Genomic DNA, 18862 nt, shown 5'->3' with positions numbered 1-18862 from the left:
CCCCAGAGTGTGTGGTGAGGTTAAGGCACTGTGAACACAAGCAGTTGTGTCACCATTGCTGTTGACCACTCTGATCCCCGCCCTCAGGACAGACTGGGACGTGTCTCAGCCTCCCACCCCTTCTCCCCAGAGGCCAGCCTTCCTGTTCCTTCCCTGCTCCCATGGAACATGGTGTAACCAGCTGTTGTTGGGGGACCAGGGTGTCCTCCCCTCTGGACTCCAGGCACAAGAGCTAGGAAGAGCAGAGTGATCAGGTATGGTCATCAGGGAACAAGGTTCAAGACCAATAGGCAGGGCCTGGATGGGGGTGGGAAGGAGGGGTGGGAGCAGGTGGGGTCACCAGTAAACATCTTACACAACAAAGGGGAAGGCCTTGGGGGAGAGAAGAGAGGCACGAAGGAGGGAGGGAATGAGGGCAGCCAGGTGCCCAGGGCACAAGTGAAGCCCCTCCCAGCCTGGGGAGCTCCGAGCCAGGGCAGCTGAGGGGTCAAGGCCAGAGCACCACGTGGGCCTCATACCATGCCCATGACCACCCCTCACCCCAAACAACCTGGGCCCTCCCTGCACTCGCTGTTCCCCACAGCTGGCAGGTCCGGGCTCAGGGAGGACGAGACAGCATTCCCAGCCTCAGCCCCCAAGGCTGGAAGGTAAAGGGCAGGGAAGAGCACCAAGGCACTCCAGGCCCCTCTGAGGAGCTGAAGGGGACTCAGAAATCAGAGCAAAAAAAGGCCAAAAGGTTTTTACTCTGTGAGCCCTAGGGAGGGCCAGGCAGAGTGCAAGGTGTCCACAGGAGGGGATGAGCAGAGAGGAGGAGCTGAGGACCTGCAGTCTTGCTTCCCTGTCAGGGAGGAGTCGGGGGAGGTGAAGGCCGGGCACGCCTTCCCCACAGCTTGGAGGGCTCCAGTCCTGGGGCCCAGCTCCGCCACCTGCCCCTCCTGAGTTCACACCGGCGTCCTCGGCAGTCCTGAAATCGCATGGCCTGTCTGAAGCCTGGGTCAGGAGAGACACGCTCGGCAGAGGGTAAGGCCAGCGCGGGCTGACCACAGCTGATCTGAGTCCTGCCCAGGCTCATGTCGCCCCTGTCAGGAGGAGGGCACAGCAGAGGCGGGGAGGCCCCGAGCCCAGGAGAGCCGTCTTTGCCTGCTGGAGCCATGCCCTGGACTCTTCAGCTTCCAGGTCAGGGCTCTTGGGACAGGGGCACTGGGTTAGGCTCAAAGCTCATCAGGGGGGCTGTGTGTGAGGGGGGATGCCTTCTGGATGCCCTCATCCTCCTCGGGGCTGGGGTCTCCTTCGAGGCCCCCTAGCTCCTTCCTCTGTTTGCTGCTGCTGCCTGACGCCTTGGTCCTGCTGCTCTTCTTCTTGGACTTCTTCCCTCCCAGGGCGGCTGTGTCCCCCTTCTTGCCAGACCACTGCTCTGCCAGGCAACCTGGGGTGAGGAAGAGAGCGACCCTCAACAGACTGGTTTGCTGGGTGAGGAGCACTGACTGGGGGGCCACTGGGAGCAACTGGAACTGGTGCCCGACGTCAGCATCCCTCCCTCCTGCCTTGCTGTGGCCCAGGCCCGTCTTGGGTATCCGAGTTATCTGCATGTTATTCTGCACCTGGTTTCAGTGCCTCTTACCCCACCCAGTCCCATCAAGCTCCCTGAGGGCAGATGCTACGATGCCCCCTATTCCCTATTTCTTTTCCATCCTCTCCCTATCCACCTCCCCTGAGGGCAGCAAACAAAATGGAGGGCCGACCCACCCTGCCCTCTCCCTTCCTCAGACTCACTGGTGTCCTTGCCCTTCAGCACGTGGTTGGCGCAGAGGAACTGAGTCAGGTCCTCCTCCTGGTGGTTTCTGTACCAGTCCTCGATCACCTCCTCGAACTCTTCCACCAGCACGTCGCACTATTAATCACAACACCTGGCGTTGGCAAAGCCCCAGCACTGGGCTCCCAGAGCTCAGCGGAGCCTCACGACCCACCGCAAGACAGGCAGGGGCTGCGACTCTCCTGAGGAAACTGAAGCCAGAGAGGCTAAAGGACTTGACCAAAGTCCCCCAGCTCTTCGTGGCCTTCCTCAGCCGCAGACCCGATCCCCACCCACCCTTGTGGGACACAGCAGCCTCTGAGGGCCGCAGGGCCCGTACCTGCTTCTTGAGGTCAGCCACTTCTGCAGAGGTCTCGTTCCACAGCTCGTAGGGGATGTCCATCACCACCTTGACCCCTTTGTGCACCAGGTTGTGCAGCGTCTCAAAGGTCTCTGACATGCCCTGGAAGAGGCAACCAGATGTGAGACCCAGAGATCCTTTTCCGCCTTCACCCTCCTCTCCCGGTGGGGTTGGAGGCCCAAGGACCTTGCTCTGAGTCAAGACCCTCAAAGGCTCTTCACACTTGACCTCATCTTCCTCTCCCCTCTTTTAGGCCTGCCTCTCACCATCCCTACACACACACACAGACACACACACACCTGTGCTGCCTCCCCACACCTCATCCTTTCAAAAAGGTCTGCCGTTGCCCTTTCAACATATAGTCCTTTTCCAGGACATAAGTTTGTCTGGGCTCTCTCCCCTCACTGCGGCTGGGCACACTCACCCCCCGTATCCAGGCCCACTCCCTGCTTTGGGGTTCTCTCTAGGGCTTGTGTCTTTCCTTGGTGGGAAGAGGGCACAGGCAAGGCAGGGAAGACGCTTTGTTCTGTAAAAAATATTTCTGCCAGCTTCCTAGCTCTTCTCCCCGGAGACAACATAGTATTTATTTCCTCTATCTTTCCAGAGATAATGCATACATGTACAAGCAAATATACATACAAATATATCCTCCTCTCCTCCACCTCTGCTTTTCACACAAGCAGTAGTATATTTCATATACGCTATTCTGCACCTTGCCTTTTTTACTTAATAATATACCTTGGAGATCATTTTAGTTCAGTCTGTAAAGAGCCACCACATTCTTTGTTTTACAGTCGCATAACAGTCCACTGAATGGCCATGTCCATCTATTCAACTGCTCCCTACTGGTGAATGGTTAGGTTGTTTCTAGTTTTTTTGCTATGGAAAATAATTTTAAACATTTTTACATTAAAGCAAACATGGATTTATTACCAAGTACAAAATTCATACAAATTTGAAAAATAAAACCTAAGACTTCTGCTGCTTGAGAATATCCCCCTAGGTTTCCCAGGGGCTTCTGACTGATCTCCTTTGCTAGAAGGGCACTTAGGTGGAGAAATGTGGGAGGCAACTGTCTTAGAATGCGCCAGGCACTGAAGATGTAGAGACCAAGAAATATGGGCCTTGTTGTGAGAAGCTCCTTCTCCAGGGAGAGAAGCATTCGTGCACACAGTAAGGGCCTTAAATGCCACACAGGCAGCCTGATGGAGGTCCAGGTAGGTGCCCTGTGGGCTCAGAGGAAAGACAGGGCAATCACCACCCCCCAAAAGTCTTCTGCTACCTCCTCTAAACCCCCCCAGTTCTGTACATCCTGAGTTCTCCCTGCACAAGTGCTTAGGCCTCCACGGGGGCTGCCACCCTGGAGCACTGCTGTCTAAGGCTGAGGCAGGACCCTGATGGGCAGGCCCTGGCCATTATAAATGTCCCGATTGCCACAGAAAAGTCAGATCACTCAGGAGGGGAGGAGTGCAGATAGCAATCGAGAAAGAAAGGAAGAGGCCAAGGAAGGAAGCTCCCAGGGCTGGTCTTCAAATCACAGCCGTACCAGCAGACACGCTTAGATACATGCAGGCCCGGCCCCAGCAGGGATGAAGGACAAGCAGAATCCAACCTTGGCAAACCGGTTGCTGCCGGTCCTCTCCTTGTGCAGGCTATAGTCCAGGAGCCTCTTGCAAATGGTCTCGGTGACTTCGATTAACCGTAAGTCCCTGCCGAGACAGCAGCACGAGAGGTCCTGAGTTCCCCTCCTAGCCCCAGTGGGTTAGTGGTCCGTCCCTCCAGCCCTGCTACCCCAACATCTGCGCATCTCACCAACGGGAAGTCAGAGCTGGAAGGAAGATAGGTCATCTGGTCTGGGGGCTCTGAAATGCTGGAACACAGACCAGAGAGACAAAATTTTAACGGCTCTATGGGAAGGAATTTTTTTAATAAAGCTAAATAATTCAGTATCCTGATTTTTTAATAAAGCAAAGTACATTAAATTTTTATGTTAAAATATCATTTTACTTTGAAAGGATGGTCATAGCTGATGGATGTATTTGTTGGTTTGTTTTTAATATTTATACTTTGCAAAATTAAAACTCGGTAAGCCTATGTTACTAGTATTTTTAAAAATTGCATTGGTCCATGAAATCCAAGAGTCTGGGAATCAGTGATAAGGTCCAACAGTCTTGCTTTTACAGATGAGGCATCTGAAGCCCAGAGGAGTTAAGGGATTTATGAAGGCCACACAATTAGCTGCGGGTAGAACCAGTGGGCAAACTTAGGTCTCAGTTAGAGCTGCCTCCCTTTGGTGGGTTTGCCTAGCTGGAAGGGAGAAGGGAACTCCAAGCCGCTGAAGCTTTGAAGAACAAAGCAGGCCCGGCCAGTGGGGCCCCCATTCACTTACGACTTGGTGTATTTGACTCCGGAGGCCTTCCGGTCCAGGATGCCATAGCCAGTGTCAATCACCTCCTTGGTCTTGCCAGTTTCCTCAAAGGCTGACTTCAGCTCCACAGCGACATATTTACACACTGGGGGAGGGAGACACAGCACAGCCTACTGAGTGCACATGAGTCTTTGATGGGAGCCAGCTCCCAGCAAAACAGGCTCAAGCAGCCGCCTCTCCTAGAGTGGGTCAACACCTGGGGCAGGGAAGGAGTTAGCAGCAGACCACCAGTGGAGTTCACTGGGTGAAACCTGGCTCCAAGATGCACTCTTGGCCCTTATCCTACTGACATCATTTCTCCCAGCTCCTTCCTGTCCCCGCCCCCTGTAATCATTTTACTTTTAAAATTTTCAAACATATAAAAAAGCTGAAAGAGTACAATGAATAACTATATATCTTCCACTCATATTCAACAGCTGTTAATAATTTACCACAATCTCTCTCCAATGCACAAAGTAATGGGACAATACGATAATATATCTCAACAACATATACATTGTTTTTGCTAAACCATTTTGAAAGTCGCAGACATCATGACCTGTCACCCCTAAACATGTCATCAGGCAGCTTCGGAGAACAAGGACCTTCTCCTACCTAACCATAAAACAATTATGATACCCGGAAAATTAACAATAATTCCAGTATCATCCAATACTCAGTCCATGTTCAAATTTCCCCACTTGTCCCCAAAATATCTTTTATGACCGTTTTATTACTTGATTTCACATGTTGTTCCAACACCAGCTCTCTATTCCTACCATGTTAATTTGCTCCATCCCCTCCAGAAGCCTTGTTTCTGCTGTTTCTGGACATTTATTTTCTCATTTCCTCTTACTCTTCCTCTAACAGTTATTAAGCGACTCCTGTATGTCAGGCACTGCCTGGCATACAGAGACGAAAACAAGGTCCCCCCTTCTGGATATTCAGTCTAATAGAGCAGAAAGAAGGGTAAACAAATAATTACCACTGGTAAGGAGTGCTACCGATGAAAGTGTGAAGTACCTGAGGCCTTAGGAAAGTGCTTTACGCCCTCTAGGGGCTGTGGGGCTTTTCTGCCCATTCTTCCAATCTCACCTTAAAACCTCCTCCCCCAGGAAGCCCTCTGGACTAATCCCACCTGCTCTTGATTTCATTCCTGGACTCTGCAGGATCCATGCTCTCACTAAGGGCCTTCGGTCACCTCATGTGTCTCTCCAATTATTTTTTATTTTTATTATTTTTTAAAGATTTTATTTATTTTATTTTTTGCCCCCAAAGCCCCAGTAGATAGTTGTATGCCATAGCTGCACACCCTTCTAGTTGCTGTATGTGGGACTCGGCCTCAGGATGGACAGAGAAGTGGTGCCTCGATGCGCACCCGGGATCCGAACCCGGGCCGCCAGCATCGCAGCGAGCGCACTTAACCACCAAGCCACAGGGCCGGCCCTGTCTCTCCAATTAGACTCCAAGGATACCCAAAACGAGTATCATGTACTGGAATTTTCCTGTATTCCTCTAGTCTGGGACTTTGTATGTGTTGGATACTTGATATTTTGCTGAGAGAGACTGTGTTTGTGGTTGAACAGCTTCTGATGCCTCTGAGTGGAATATGGTTTGCAAGCTAAATGCCATCAGCGTTGTTATAACATTGACAGTAGAGTCTGGTAGAAAACCAATTTACCACCAAAACAAATACATCCCCTGGGGACTTGCTTGGTGACCTTTTATAACATATACATTAATGGATGGCTTGGAGAACTTGGAACACAGAAAAATCCAAAATATAAGCTCGTGATCTCAGATCTGCAATGAATTGAGGGTGTCTCACCTCCCTGGCTCTCGATCCAGAACTATCTGAGCTCCTTCCCCTCTTTTGTCCTGTACTCTGCGCAAGCTCATCATTTTTCTGGCTTCTTTACCCCCTTCTCCCATGCCCGCAATATGCAGTATTCCAGGCCTGGGGGGCTGGAACTCATCAACCCATCTCTCTTACACCCATCAACCACAACCTTGCTTCCCAACTCTTCCAAACCTTCCCTCTTCAAGACCCCCTCTGGGGATCCCACCCAGAACCAGACTTGGAGGAGACTTGGCACAGACCCCAGACCCTCATGGACATCCACCCACTCTTTTTCTGGGCAGGTTCTCCTTCCTCTGTGCCAACGCCTGTCCCATCCAGGCTACTGAGCCAGGAGGCAGGCTTTATGGGCCAGACACAGTCAGCATTTAATAACAAAGGTATAACAAGGATAAATAAAGTAAATACACTACTAAGAGGACCCTAAGGGTTGGAGTTTGCCAAGCCATCCTGTGACTGGAAATCCCCTTTAAATTAATCTTTATCAATAACCTACAAAATGAGGTTGGACTAGAATGATCTCTAAGATCCTTGCTGGTTCTATGCTTCCATGAGTCCGTGAACGCCTCCTAAGGAAAAGAAACGTGAGCTTCTTAGGTCATGAGAATAATAAGAGGAACAGTAGGGGCTCTTTGGTATCAGAATAAAATAGAAAACGAAGAGAAGAGGAGGTGAAACCCCCAAAGAATATGGGTAAGGACCAGAATAGGAGTGAAAGGAGAGCATCATAACCCTCTGACGGTCTATTCAAGGCAGTGAGGGAGAAGGTGCAGGGGGGAACCCATGCTGGGAGCCCTACCAGTCAGTCGACTCATCTCTGAAGCATCTCCCCTTTAATCTCTCACATGGAAGGATTATGTGTCCTAAGCCTCCCCACCCCACTTCCCAGTGCTTAGGGAACAGCTGGCCTGCTGTAGGCTTTGAATTGGGATGAAATACATTTATCGCCAACTTTCTGGGGGGCCTGGGGCTAGGGAGGTGGGAAGGATGGAGTGGCTGTAAATGCCTAAGGAGAAAACTGAGGAATGGGGGGGAGGAAGAAGAGGCAGGCCCTTCACAGTCCTGGCTCACTGGTTCGTGTGCTGGCACTCCCCCCTCTCTCTGAAGTTCCACATCTCCACCCCTATGTCTTTGGCATTCACTCTTTCTCCATATTCCTAAAATCTTCCTCCCTCAGGCTCTATTCTTCTCCCAAAGCGACCCCTTAGGCCTCAGACCCTCCTCCTACGGCTACATACACCCACAGCCCCCTGTTTATTCTTATTTATTCCAAAAACATCTATTGGGCACTGCGTGAATAAATATCTGAGACAAGGTCCCTGCCCTCAGGAGCTCACAGCCAGTGGGGAAGACAGCCAACTACACAAATGAGGCTGCAGTGCGGCCACAAACGGGACAGTCTCAGGCTCTCCTTCCCCCAAGACCAGTCATACGCATCTTTTCAGTTCCTCAAACTTGTCCTTTCTTCTTAGCCTGCAGGCCTCTGCCTCTGGTTTCCTGAGTGGCACTCTCTCTTCTCTCTTCTCTTCACTCCGCTAACTCCTAATTACTCTTCGGGCTGCTTACAGGAAGCCTTTCCTGACTTCCCTCTACACACAGCCTTTCTCTCATCGCTAGGATAGATTAGATGCTCCTCACCTGGTCCCCAAAGCCCCGTACCTCCTCTACCACGGCATCTACTACCCTGGATTACAACTGTTTGTTTTTATCGATTCGTGAGCTCACACATGCAGCGAGATCTGCTCTCTTGCGCGCCCCTGTGTCCCCAGTGCCAGGCACACAGTGGGTTCAATGAATGAAGAGACTCGCTCAGGAGCCCAGGACCTTCCATCCCCTGACCCTTCTCCACAAGCTCCGCCCTCCGGCAGATACTCCCCGCGGGCCCCGGCCCCTCACCTTCGCATTTGCTGGGCAAGCGAACCCAGTCGGTCTCCTCGGCTTGGGCCTGGCTCGGGCCCAGCTCCGGTGCCGGCTGTAGCAGCAGCAGGGGAAGAAGCAGAAGACAGCGAGGCCCGAGCCGGGGCGCGAGCTCAGGCAACGGCTCCATAGCCCAGCCGGACCCGACCCGAGCGGACCGCGCTGCGCTTCCTCCGGCGGCGCGCTGGGCAGCTTCCCAGAGCCGCTTCCGGGACTGAGCACGTGCCTCGGCGTAACCAGGGCAACCGCGAGCCCCCCCCCCCCCCCCCCCCCCGCGCTCCCTCTTTGGCCCGCCGGGGCCCGCCTTCAGCGCCGACGGACGACGCAGCCAATGGGCTTTTCGGAGTTTGCCCTCTAGCGAATGGGAGGCCGAGCTTTTTTCGGCCTCGGCCAATGAGAGAGCGGATGGTGTCCTCAGCGACCTACGGTAACATCTGTTCCCACTCCCTAACGGGGTCTCTGGGAGGGGCTGGACGACTAGGACCAGAGGAGGGGAAGCAGCGGACTGGGCGTGAGTGGAACGGGGTCCTGCACGCTGGTCCTGGCAGATGTGGAAGAGACCGTCTATACTGTCTTCGCCTGCTTGCGCATCATTTCCCTCCTGGAGTCGTAATGCAGCAAGCTCTTACTGAGCACCTGTTTTTTAATTTTATTATTGTTACTGTTATTGTAATTACCAGTCACTCTAGTAGGCACTGTGGGTGAGACCAGGACGACTCAAACAGTCCCCAGCATTCAAACTTAGTGCTCAATAACCCTAGGTTTGTCCTAGTGAGAACTAGAACAAGTCACTTCCTCTCTGAGCCTCAGTTTCTGTCTGTATGATGACTCTGTGATCCTCCCAGCTGTTCTTCCAGGTTTGCCTGTTGCTGGGAAGCTCACGTAGGTTCATGGAATAAAGCTTATCGAGCAGACTGTAAAAAGTTCACGCACTAGTTTTCTTTTTAGTATGTAACCTCAGCCCCTTTTACTGCCCTATGATTTATTTGTGTGGATTCTGAGCTCCCGGAAGGCAGAGACTTGGTTTACTTAGGAAGCCCATCTGGGAAATAACATTAAGCCAGCCACAGTGGGGATTCAGAGTCTGGGGCAGGGCACTACCGGGGCAATTGGGGCAAGATGGGGAGGGGTATTGAAGCTAAGGGAAGCCCTCTTCTAGAATGAGGAGACATTTACTGAGGTAAGAAGTAGTTTGGTGGGAGCCCGGGGATCAGCATCTGGGCTGAGAACTGGAAAGGGACAGTGGCTGGAGAAAGTCTGAGGCTATAGCTGGACACACCCCCATCCCACCCCAGCCTACCCCCTCCCTCAGTCTGCCTGTTGGGGAAGGAGCAGGCCCTGTGGGGATGGTGGATAGATTCATCCCCAGAAATTATGGGACAACCTCCCCGGGAAAGAATCCAAAAAAGGGGTGGGAGAATCTTCTTACAGGCTGGTGAGAGATGAGCAGGGGAGGAGATAGCGAGGGTTTTCATGGAACAGCAGCTGAGAGGGCACAGAGCCTCAAGGAAGCTAGAGGTGTCACTGATACCGCGTGTGTGTGGGGATGTTAGAACATATTTCTCCACCACCACAGGGAGAAGGAAGACTAAGGGAGCACCATTAATCCAGTAGACTGTCCTGTGCTGCCAAGAGGACATCTAGATTCACGTGAAAATGCCCAGAGATTCTGGAACTGATTACTAGAGAGGAATCCCTGGGAAAGGCTGGATTTCCAGCCGGTGCTGAAGACTAGGGGACACACGGGTTACCCTCCATTGTGGGAGCCTCATATTCTATCAGTGTAAGAACTCTCTTTAGGAAACAAAACAAAACAAAAACCTCTTTAGTGCCTGCCTCAGAGGTGATGCTCAATGAATATTTGTCAAATGCATAATGACCCTTGATTGATCAATAACATGTAAGTTTGGAATTACCATCTATACTCTTGGTATTGGACATGATCCCGTTACCCTGGGATCCTTCTGTCACTTCTGTCGAGTCTGTACAAGACTTCACACAGGTGCAGCACCTCACCTTCCTGGGTTTCTGGGTTCCTAGCCCTGACCTCTCACGGAGGTTAGCCACATGAGGAGACAGGGAGGGGGCCTCGCCCCATGTCTGGCTGTGGGGAAAGGAGACAGAAGTGGGACAGCGTCCTCCCCAACCACCAACCCCACTCTGAAATTCCCAGGGTCTCACCCTCAGGAAGCCCTCTTCCTCAAGGGAGCCTTCCCAGATTTCTGCCTCCTCTAAATCTGCCAAATTCTCTCCTCCCAGAGCAGATATGAATTAAAATATTGTTCATTTGCTTGTGTCATTTCAGCTCTCCTTTAATTGTTCTCAGTTATCTGCACCTTAAATGTCCCAGTGCCTGGGCATCACCACCCTCAAGGGGCTCTGGGTCTGATGGGAGAGACACAGCCTTTTCCCTCAGAAAGCCCTCCGTCTGAGGGGGGAGACATATTCCAGTCCCCAGGACGCTCCAGTCCGCAGGAGGAGGCAGGTCACATACAAAAATGCTCCAAGGCTTGAGCCAGGAATACTGAGGGAACGTCCTGAGCGTCAGGCCCACGCTCGGTCTGTAGAGAGCATCCCCTCCTCCCAGACTGGGCTTCTGGGATCCGGACCCGGACGGCGGGTGTGAGCCCCGCGGCCGTCCCGGGGCTGCAGCGCCGGCGCGGGGGACGGGCTGAGCCCTCGGCCTATGGTCCCTCCATCATTGCGGCGAAGCCAGTCGGTGGGGCCTGAGGGCTCTCCTGCGGGCGGAGGCTGCGGGAGGAGAAGATGCTCCGCCCGCGTGGCCCTGGGGGGCGCGGGGAGCCCGGGGTCCCGCGGGCCAGGCGCCCGGGCCGGGTCCCCCCGCTTGGCGGGCAGGGCGCGGAGGCGGCTGCAGGTCAGGAGCACATCAAAGAGCAGCAGCTTGAAGAGCAGCAGCCGCAGCGCCACCAGCCTCAGCGCCTGGCCCGCCGTCCCTGCCGGGGAGGGAAGGAGCGGGTTAGGGGCCCGGAGGCCGGCCCTCAGCCCCACCCGCAGGAGACTGTTCTCCAGAGCAGAAGTGCCTTGTCCTCTGCCCTTGCCATCCCTCCTCCCTTTGGCCTCTTCCCCCCCCCCCCCCCCCAGCAATCTGAGGAAAGTCTAACCTCAGCACTTACTGGTAATAATAACAGATACCTTCCTAGCCTTCATTTTATTTTATTCCCCAACAACCAGAGGGATGTAGGCCAGACAGGAATTAGCAACCGAGGCAGAGGAGAGTAACCAGCTCTAAATTCTCTGTTTGGTCAGGAGGTAGAACCCGACTCATGACTGTCTAGCAGGGAGTGAGACTTGGGGCAGTTTCCTAAGGCTCCCAAGAGTCTCCCAAGGCTCTGATGCTGAGACCATCCATCTGGGCTGCTCAAGGAGAGCTTCAAGGGCCCTTCTGTTAGCTCTCACCTGCACTTCTCAACTGTGTGCAGGAATTAGGCTGGGGTCAGAGGATCTCTCCCCATCTTACCCACTGGTGGACGGGGACCCACGCTAGCCAGTGACCCAGCCCAGCAAGGCAACCTCTTCAGGGGACACCCACCAACCCCTAGTGGAACCCATCAGGCCAGAGCCCAATATAGCCTAAGGTCCTGGTCCCCAGTACTCACCCCTAAGAGGATCCTGGAGGCAGATCCTGGCTGAAGAAGCCTCTCCTGCCAGCCAAGGAGAAAGAAGTGAGTCCTTTGGGATGGGCCGTGCCTTCCACCCGAGTGCTATGCCCCGGCCCTGGCACAGGGCAGCTGTTCATGGCATGTTGGATAAATGGACAAATGAACCAGCAGCAGGAACCTGACCCATGTGCTGCAGGTCCTGGGAGGGGCCCAGATCTCCCTCACTCCTTGCTGTCCCCTGTTCTGTGCCCCGGGGAGGCTGAGGTGCCTTTCAGACAAGGAATCGGTTTTCTTTTTTCTTTCTTTCTTTTTTTTTTTCGGTGAGGAAGATTCGCCCTGAGCTAACATCTGTGTCAGTCTTCCTCTATTTTGTATGTGGGATGCTGCCACAGCATAGCTTGATGAGCAGTGTGTAGGTCTGCACCCAGGATCCGAACTCACAAACCCCATGCCGCCGAAGTGGAGCGTGTGAACTTAACCACTGCACCACTGGGCCAGCCCTAGAAATCGGTTTTCTTAGCGGCCTTCTTTGGAAGGCAAGGCATTTATTCCATAAACATTCCCATTGGGAAGATGACAAAATTAACATAATCCAAAAAGAAGTAAGTCTTTAAGTAAGTCAGTAATAATAATAGCTGGATTTGGACATGTTACTTAACCTCTCTGTGCCTATAAAATGAGGAAAATAATATGACCTACTTCATAAATGTAAAGTGCTTACAACAGTGCCTGGCAACAAGGAAGTGATAGTAATTTATTATTTAATTATTGTTTGGTTCTAATAGGTAAGGTGTCATATATAGGGTGATATATATAGATACAGATATTAACCCTAAGTATATATAGAGAGATAATAACCCTAGGTAATAGGGTTAATATGTATATATGAGCTCAACCCTAGGAGAGAGGAGACATTATTACCTCTTGGAGTCATGCATCAGAGCCTGGATTTGAATGAGATATCACAGTTGCAAATCCCAGGACTCAGAGCCCTGAGGCCACTTGCTGTGAGCTCAGGCACCACTTCCCCTAGATGGTCAGTACTTGGACCCCCTTCATGCCCCCAGGCCTGGAGCCTGCCCTCCATCCCACCATATCCCGGTTCCAGGGTGTGTGAAAGGGCCGGGAGCATCCACAGGGGCTCAGGCTCCATCCTCACCTGACAGCTGTAGGGGCTGTGTGCTCCGGCTGTGGTCCCCAGCCCCAGGCCCGGTGTGGCAGACCAAGGTCTCCCAGGCTGCCAGCTCCTCAGAGGGCAGGGAGAGCTGGGCCAAGCTGGTCCAGGTGCCATCTTCGGCTGGGGAAGGGCCATAGGTGAAGGCGTCCAGTGTGCTGCCATTGCCAGCTGAGAACCAGATGGGGCTTTCAAGGCCAGGGGGCGCAGCATCAAGGACCAGGCAGACCACCAGTGTCTGCTGCTTCCCATCTACCAGCAGTGTGATTGGCGGGGCCAGGGAGGGGAAGGGTGTGCCACCCACACCTGCAAGAGAACACGCACTTGCTGGGGGGTAGATCTTCCGTGCCCTCCCAGGCCAGCATCTCATTGTAGGCTTCTATCTTTGCATCTGAGTTTCTATCCTTCCATCTGCCCTTCTACCATCCATCTATCTATTCTTCTACCCACTCATCCATCCCTCTCTCCTTGCATTTACCCATCTAACCAGTCTTCCTTCCCTCCTTCCTTTCATTCACCCATCTATTCATTCATCCTTTCTTCTATCTCATCTTTCCTACATCTCTTCTCTCTACCTTCCATCTATATGTCCATCCATCCATTCATCCATCCTTCCATCACCCATCTATCATATCTGAACCTTTCTGTGCCAGGCACTGAGGATACAACATTAATTAAAATATTGTCCCTGCCTTCAACGAACTGAGTCCCATGGGAAAGATAGCAGATTCATAAACAAGTACTTATGATACCTTGTTGTGCCAGCCTCAGATGAGTGGTTACCTCTGGGGAGGAAGGGAAGGAAATAGGATCTGGAATGAGATCAAAAAGGGCTTCAAATGTATCTGTAACTTTTTGTTTCTTTAAAAAATATATCTGATTCAAGTATGGCAAAATTTTAACCATTCGTTAATCTGAGTGGAGTATGCATGGGTGTGTGTTGTATTATTCTCGGGTCTTTTCTATAAGCCTGTGGTGTTTTTTTAACAGCTTTGTTTAGATGTAATTCACGTACCATACAATTCACCCATTTAATGTGTATGTCTGTATTATTTCATAATTTAAAAAAAGAAAAATGTCATATCTGTGCTATATTTCCACATTCTATTCAGTAAAGATGACCCATTTAATATATAACAAAATGTTATTTTTGAATAGTTGAATATTTTTTCATATCAATAAAATCCCAAAGGTTAAAACCTACAAACAAATTCGCACCATGAGTTAAGCACAGCCAGGCTAAAGAAATGTCCCAGGGTGCAGGGAAGGATGCCAGAGAATCTTGTGGGGAGATAGGAATGGAGGCTGCTCAGAAAAGATTTCTTTCTTTTTTTTTTTTGTGAGGAAGATCGTCCCTGAGCTAACATCTGTGCCAATCTTCCTCTATTTTGTATGTGGGATGCCGCCACAGCATGGCTTGATGAGCAATGCATCAGTCCATGCCCAGGATACGAACTGGCAAACCATGGGCCGCTGAAGAAGGCACACAAACTTAACCACTACACCACCAGGCCAGCCTGGGAAAGATTTCTTAAAGGTCAAATAACTGACCTAGAAGCACATGGATGGTAAGTAGTCCACTCAGGATTTGAATTCAGGTCTCTGTGACACCAAATCCCACAGACCACCTCACTTGGAAGGATCGCTAAGATTTTGCTATGTGACACAGTGGCCCAAGCCTGGGAGATGGCCTCAGACAGAGTTGGTTTGACTACTAACTCGTCCATTTAGTTTACCGAGTCTCAATTGTCCCATCAATATAATGAGGTTAATATACCAGCCCAGTAAAATTTTGTTATGAAGAGTAAAGATCATGAATGTAACATGCCTTGGCAGATAAGTATGAGTATTATTATCAATACTAATATTAATAAGGTATGGCAAAAAAAGGGAGTAGAGAAGGCCAGGAATGAACTCCAGGACCCTCAACATCTTGAGCCTTTTCAGTTGTACAGATAGAGACACTCCCCACGCTGAGTTCAGCTTCCGCCTCCTCCATGAAGCCTCCCAGTATTGTTCCTCCTCATCCCGGCTGCTTCCTTCCCGGAGCTCAGGCCTCCTGCCTCTGGCTCTCCCTGCTCCACAAGGGTGTGGTTTATCTCCCTAGTGAGGGAGAGCCTGTGACATGCTGGGGCTAGCTTTAGATCAAGACGATGCCCCGACTCAAAAGTCGAGGACCTTCCCCACCACACACAGGCAAACATGCACCTGCTTCTAGATGAAGACGGAATTCTCAAAATTTGAGTCCTTTGGCTCCAACCTTGATCTTTGGAGGACTGGGGGTGAATACCCCTGGGAAGTCACCAAGGCCTTGGGACCTCTCCTGAGAGCCCATTGATAAGGGGGAGCTGGGAGTGAACCTGAGACACTCTGAGCCCTGTTGGAATAAGGCTTCCTGAGGGCAGGAGGCTGGGACAGGAAGAACAGGAGAGGACTCACAGTGTTGCCCATGTCCCATCACCCACATCGCATAACACAGCCCTAGTTACTGCCCAACCCCCCGTGGACGCCATCCAGCTTGCTCTTGTTTCTCTGTACCTCTGAGAGGTGACTGCCCCCCCTACTAGCACTGTGGACTCCAGGGCAGCAGGACCTGGAGCCTAGATGGAGGTCACTAGGAAGTGGAGGACAATACGGAAGAGGGTGATGGGCTTCTGTTGAGACCCTCCCCACAAGCCCCAGTGGCTCTGTCCTCCTTCCCTGCATCCCACCCACACCTAGGGAGGCCCAGAGCCACGGAGTGGGCTTGGGTAGACCAATGGGGTGCAGAGATGGATGCAGGGAGGGGTCTCACCTGTGGGCAGCGCTGGACACTCGAGGGCCAGGAGAAGCAGCAGCCAAGTCCAGGTCATGGCCCACCTGAGAGGAGGCAGGACCAGCTGCAGACCCGAGGCATGGGCTGGGGGAGGAGGCGCCCACAAGACTGCCTCCCAGGCCACAGGCCCAGCTGTGCCTCAGCTGCTCCACCACGAAGCCGTTTCCCCGGGTGAGGGGCCCCTCCTACCCCCATCCCTGGCCCCCAAACCCAATCCTCTCTCACCGGGCCAGAGGACTCAGGGTGCCACTCCCACACCAGGAGGCAGATGGCAAACTCCCTCCCATCTGAAGAGCACTTCACAGTCTGCGAAGCCTTGTCCCCCTCACTGGCCCTCCTGGAGGGCAACTGTCATCTACAAGACACAGAGCACCAGGCTGTACGTCAGGGACTTAACATACAGCACTCCATTCCATCCACCCAACCTCTGTAGTTCCATTTCACAGGTGAAGCAACTGAAGCTCAGAGAGATTAAGTGACCTGCCCAAGGCCACACAGCTGGAAGGTGGCAGAGCCAGGGCTCCGTTTCCTGATGGCTTGCATCACTATAGCCAAAAAGATGCCCAATAACTTATTTCCGTGTTGTTACAACCCCCCTATCCCTTTAAGTAGAATTTACGTTTTTAGAGCTGTTTCAGGTTTGCAGCAAAATCGAGTAGAAGGTACAGAGATTTCCCGTATATCCCTTGCCCCCTCACATCAAACCCCTTTTGAAAAATAAACTTTTTATAAAGGCCGTTTTTAGTGACGCCATTAAATTTTAGCTAGAACTGACATTTTGACTCTGAAATTTCATATGTAGGCGTATACCCTAATGAAGTAATAAAAGATCCAGTCACTATAAGACAAAGAGTTATGCACAAAAATGTTCTTTGAAGTATTATATTAAAAAAGGAAGAGAAATTTGGAAACAACCTAATTGTTCAATAGTAGGGGAAGGGTTAAATTAATGAATGTTTGATGTATTTATATTAGTGACTATTATGCAACGGCTTTTACAATCATGTTTTCAAAGAACGTTTAATGAACCAAACAGAGTTTGGTTCAAAATGTGGACTGTGAAGCCAGAACACCTGGCTTCAATCCTGACCACATCATTCAGGAGGTGTGTGACTTCCACCGAATTACTTATTTCCCTAATCCTCAATTTCCTCATCTGTACAAGGGGATGGTAATACCTCAAAATGGTCCTGTGAGATTTAAACAAGATAATCCATGAAGAGGGCTTAGGACAGTTACATAGGAAGAAGTCGATAAATGTTCTCTCTTTCTGTATATATGTGTATACATAGTTACATACAACAGAAAGTTGTATGTTTGTAAACAAATAGGATACTAACCTAAACAGAAAATATATACCCAATTTTGTATAAGAAATATATAACTATTCTTAGAACGAAGCAGACCAAGTGTTAACAATGGTTATCTCTGCAATGTTAAGATTTTTTTTTTTTTGTGAGGAAGATCAGCCCTGAGCTAACATCCGTGTTAATCCTCCTCTTTTTGCTGAGGAAGACCGGCTCTGAGCTAACATCTATTGCCAATCCTCCTTTTGTTTTTTTCCCCAAAGCCCCAGTAGATAGCTGCATGTCATAGTTGCATATCCTTCTAGTTGCTGTATGTGGGGCACGGCCTCAGCATGGCCGGAGAAGCGTGTGTCTGTGCGCGCCCAGGATCCAAACCTGGGCCGCCAGCAGCGGAGCGTGAGCGCTTAACCACTAAGCCACGGGGCCGGCCCTGCAATAAGGTTTTGGATAGTTATGTACTACAGTTTATTTAGTCACAACTTATTGTTAGAATTTGGGTTTTCCAGTTTACGGCAATGGATATCTTTGTTCATCAAGTATTTTCCAAATTCATACTTATTTCCTTACAATTATTGGCTTAAAAGCCTCTGTGGTTTTTTTGTTTAACTTAAAATTTTTTTTAAATTGTGGTAAAATACACATAACGTAAAATTTACCATCTTAATTTTATTTATTTTATTTTTTTTGTGAGGAAGATCAGCCCTGAGCTAACATCTGTCACCAATCCTCCTCTTTTTGCTGAGGAAGACTGGCCCTGGGCTAAGATCCGTGCCCATCTTCCTCCACTTTATGTGGGCCGCCGCCGCAGCATGGCTTGACAAGCGGGGCATTGGTGCGTGACTGGGATCCAAACACTCGGCCACTGCAGCAGAGCACCCGCACTTAACCGCTACACCACTGGGCCAACCCCAATCTTAACCATTTTTAAGTGTATGATTTAGTGGTATTATGTACATTCACATTGTTACACAAACATCACCACCATCCATCTCCAGAATTCTTTTCATTTTGCAAAACTGAATCTCTGTACCCATTAAACATCAGCTCTCCATTCCCCTTCCCCCAGTCCCTGGCAACCACCATTCTATTTTGTGTTTCTATAAATTTGACTACCTCATTAAAGTGGAATCATACAGAATTTGTCTTTTTGTGCCTGGCTTATTCCACTTAGCACGATGTCCTCAAGGTTCATCCTCCATGTTGTAGCATGTGTCAGAATTTCCTTCCTTTTTAAAGGCTGAATAATTTTCCATTGTATGTATACACCACATTTTGCTTCTTATGCATTCATCTCTCAATGGTTGCTTCCATGTTTTAGTTATTGTGAATATGCTGTTACAAAACTGGACATACGAATACCTCTTTAAGATCCTGCTTTCCATTCTTTTGTGTATATACTGAGGAGTGGAATTGCCGGATCATATGGTAATTTTATTTTTAATTTTTGGAGGAAGCACCATACTGTTTTCCACAGTGGCTGCGCCAGTTTACATTCCCACCAATAGTGTGCCAAGAGTCCAGTTTCTCCCCATCCTCCCCAACACTTGTGATTTTGTTTTTGGAAAGCAGTCATCCTAATGGGTGTGAGGTGTTATCTCACTGTGGTTTCAA

The 18862-nt window shown here is 50.6% G+C and overlaps 2 protein-coding genes across 3 annotated transcripts; both read right to left on the bottom strand.

The window, feature by feature from the left end:
• Window positions 1–713: 713 nt before the first annotated feature.
• On the bottom strand, window positions 714–8523 carry CNPY3 (canopy FGF signaling regulator 3). Of its 2 annotated transcripts, XM_087438609.1 has the most exons (7): window positions 8315–8523; window positions 4543–4666; window positions 3965–4023; window positions 3766–3899; window positions 2133–2255; window positions 1774–1891; window positions 714–1426 (listed from the first exon to the last, which is right to left on the bottom strand). In XM_087438609.1, exons 1-7 carry the CDS (start codon window positions 8463–8465, stop codon window positions 1212–1214), a joined length of 924 nt encoding a protein of 307 aa, XP_087294735.1. In that variant the 5' UTR covers window positions 8466–8523; the 3' UTR covers window positions 714–1211. The 2 variants fall into 2 exon arrangements, with proteins under 2 accessions (XP_087294735.1, XP_004424196.1); XM_004424139.3 differs by lacking the exon at window positions 3965–4023 and having other exon boundaries at window positions 3766–3862; window positions 8315–8520.
• A 2356-nt stretch (window positions 8524–10879) lies between these two features.
• Window positions 10880–15981, bottom strand: PTCRA (pre T cell antigen receptor alpha). Its single transcript, XM_004443999.3, has 5 exons — window positions 15924–15981; window positions 13882–13941; window positions 13115–13435; window positions 11953–11997; window positions 10880–11289 (listed from the first exon to the last, which is right to left on the bottom strand). The coding sequence occupies exons 1-5, from the start codon at window positions 15979–15981 to the stop codon at window positions 10880–10882; spliced, it is 894 nt and encodes a 297-aa protein (XP_004444056.2).
• Window positions 15982–18862: the final 2881 nt, after the last annotated feature.

The sequence above is a fragment of the Ceratotherium simum genome, chromosome 13, assembly GCF_057802395.1.
Source record: "Ceratotherium simum simum isolate JZ-2026a chromosome 13, ASM5780239v1, whole genome shotgun sequence".
Lineage (NCBI taxonomy): Eukaryota > Metazoa > Chordata > Mammalia > Perissodactyla > Rhinocerotidae > Ceratotherium > Ceratotherium simum.
The sequence above is the reverse complement of the archived record's forward strand: the minus strand, read 5'-3'. Positions and strand labels throughout refer to the sequence as shown.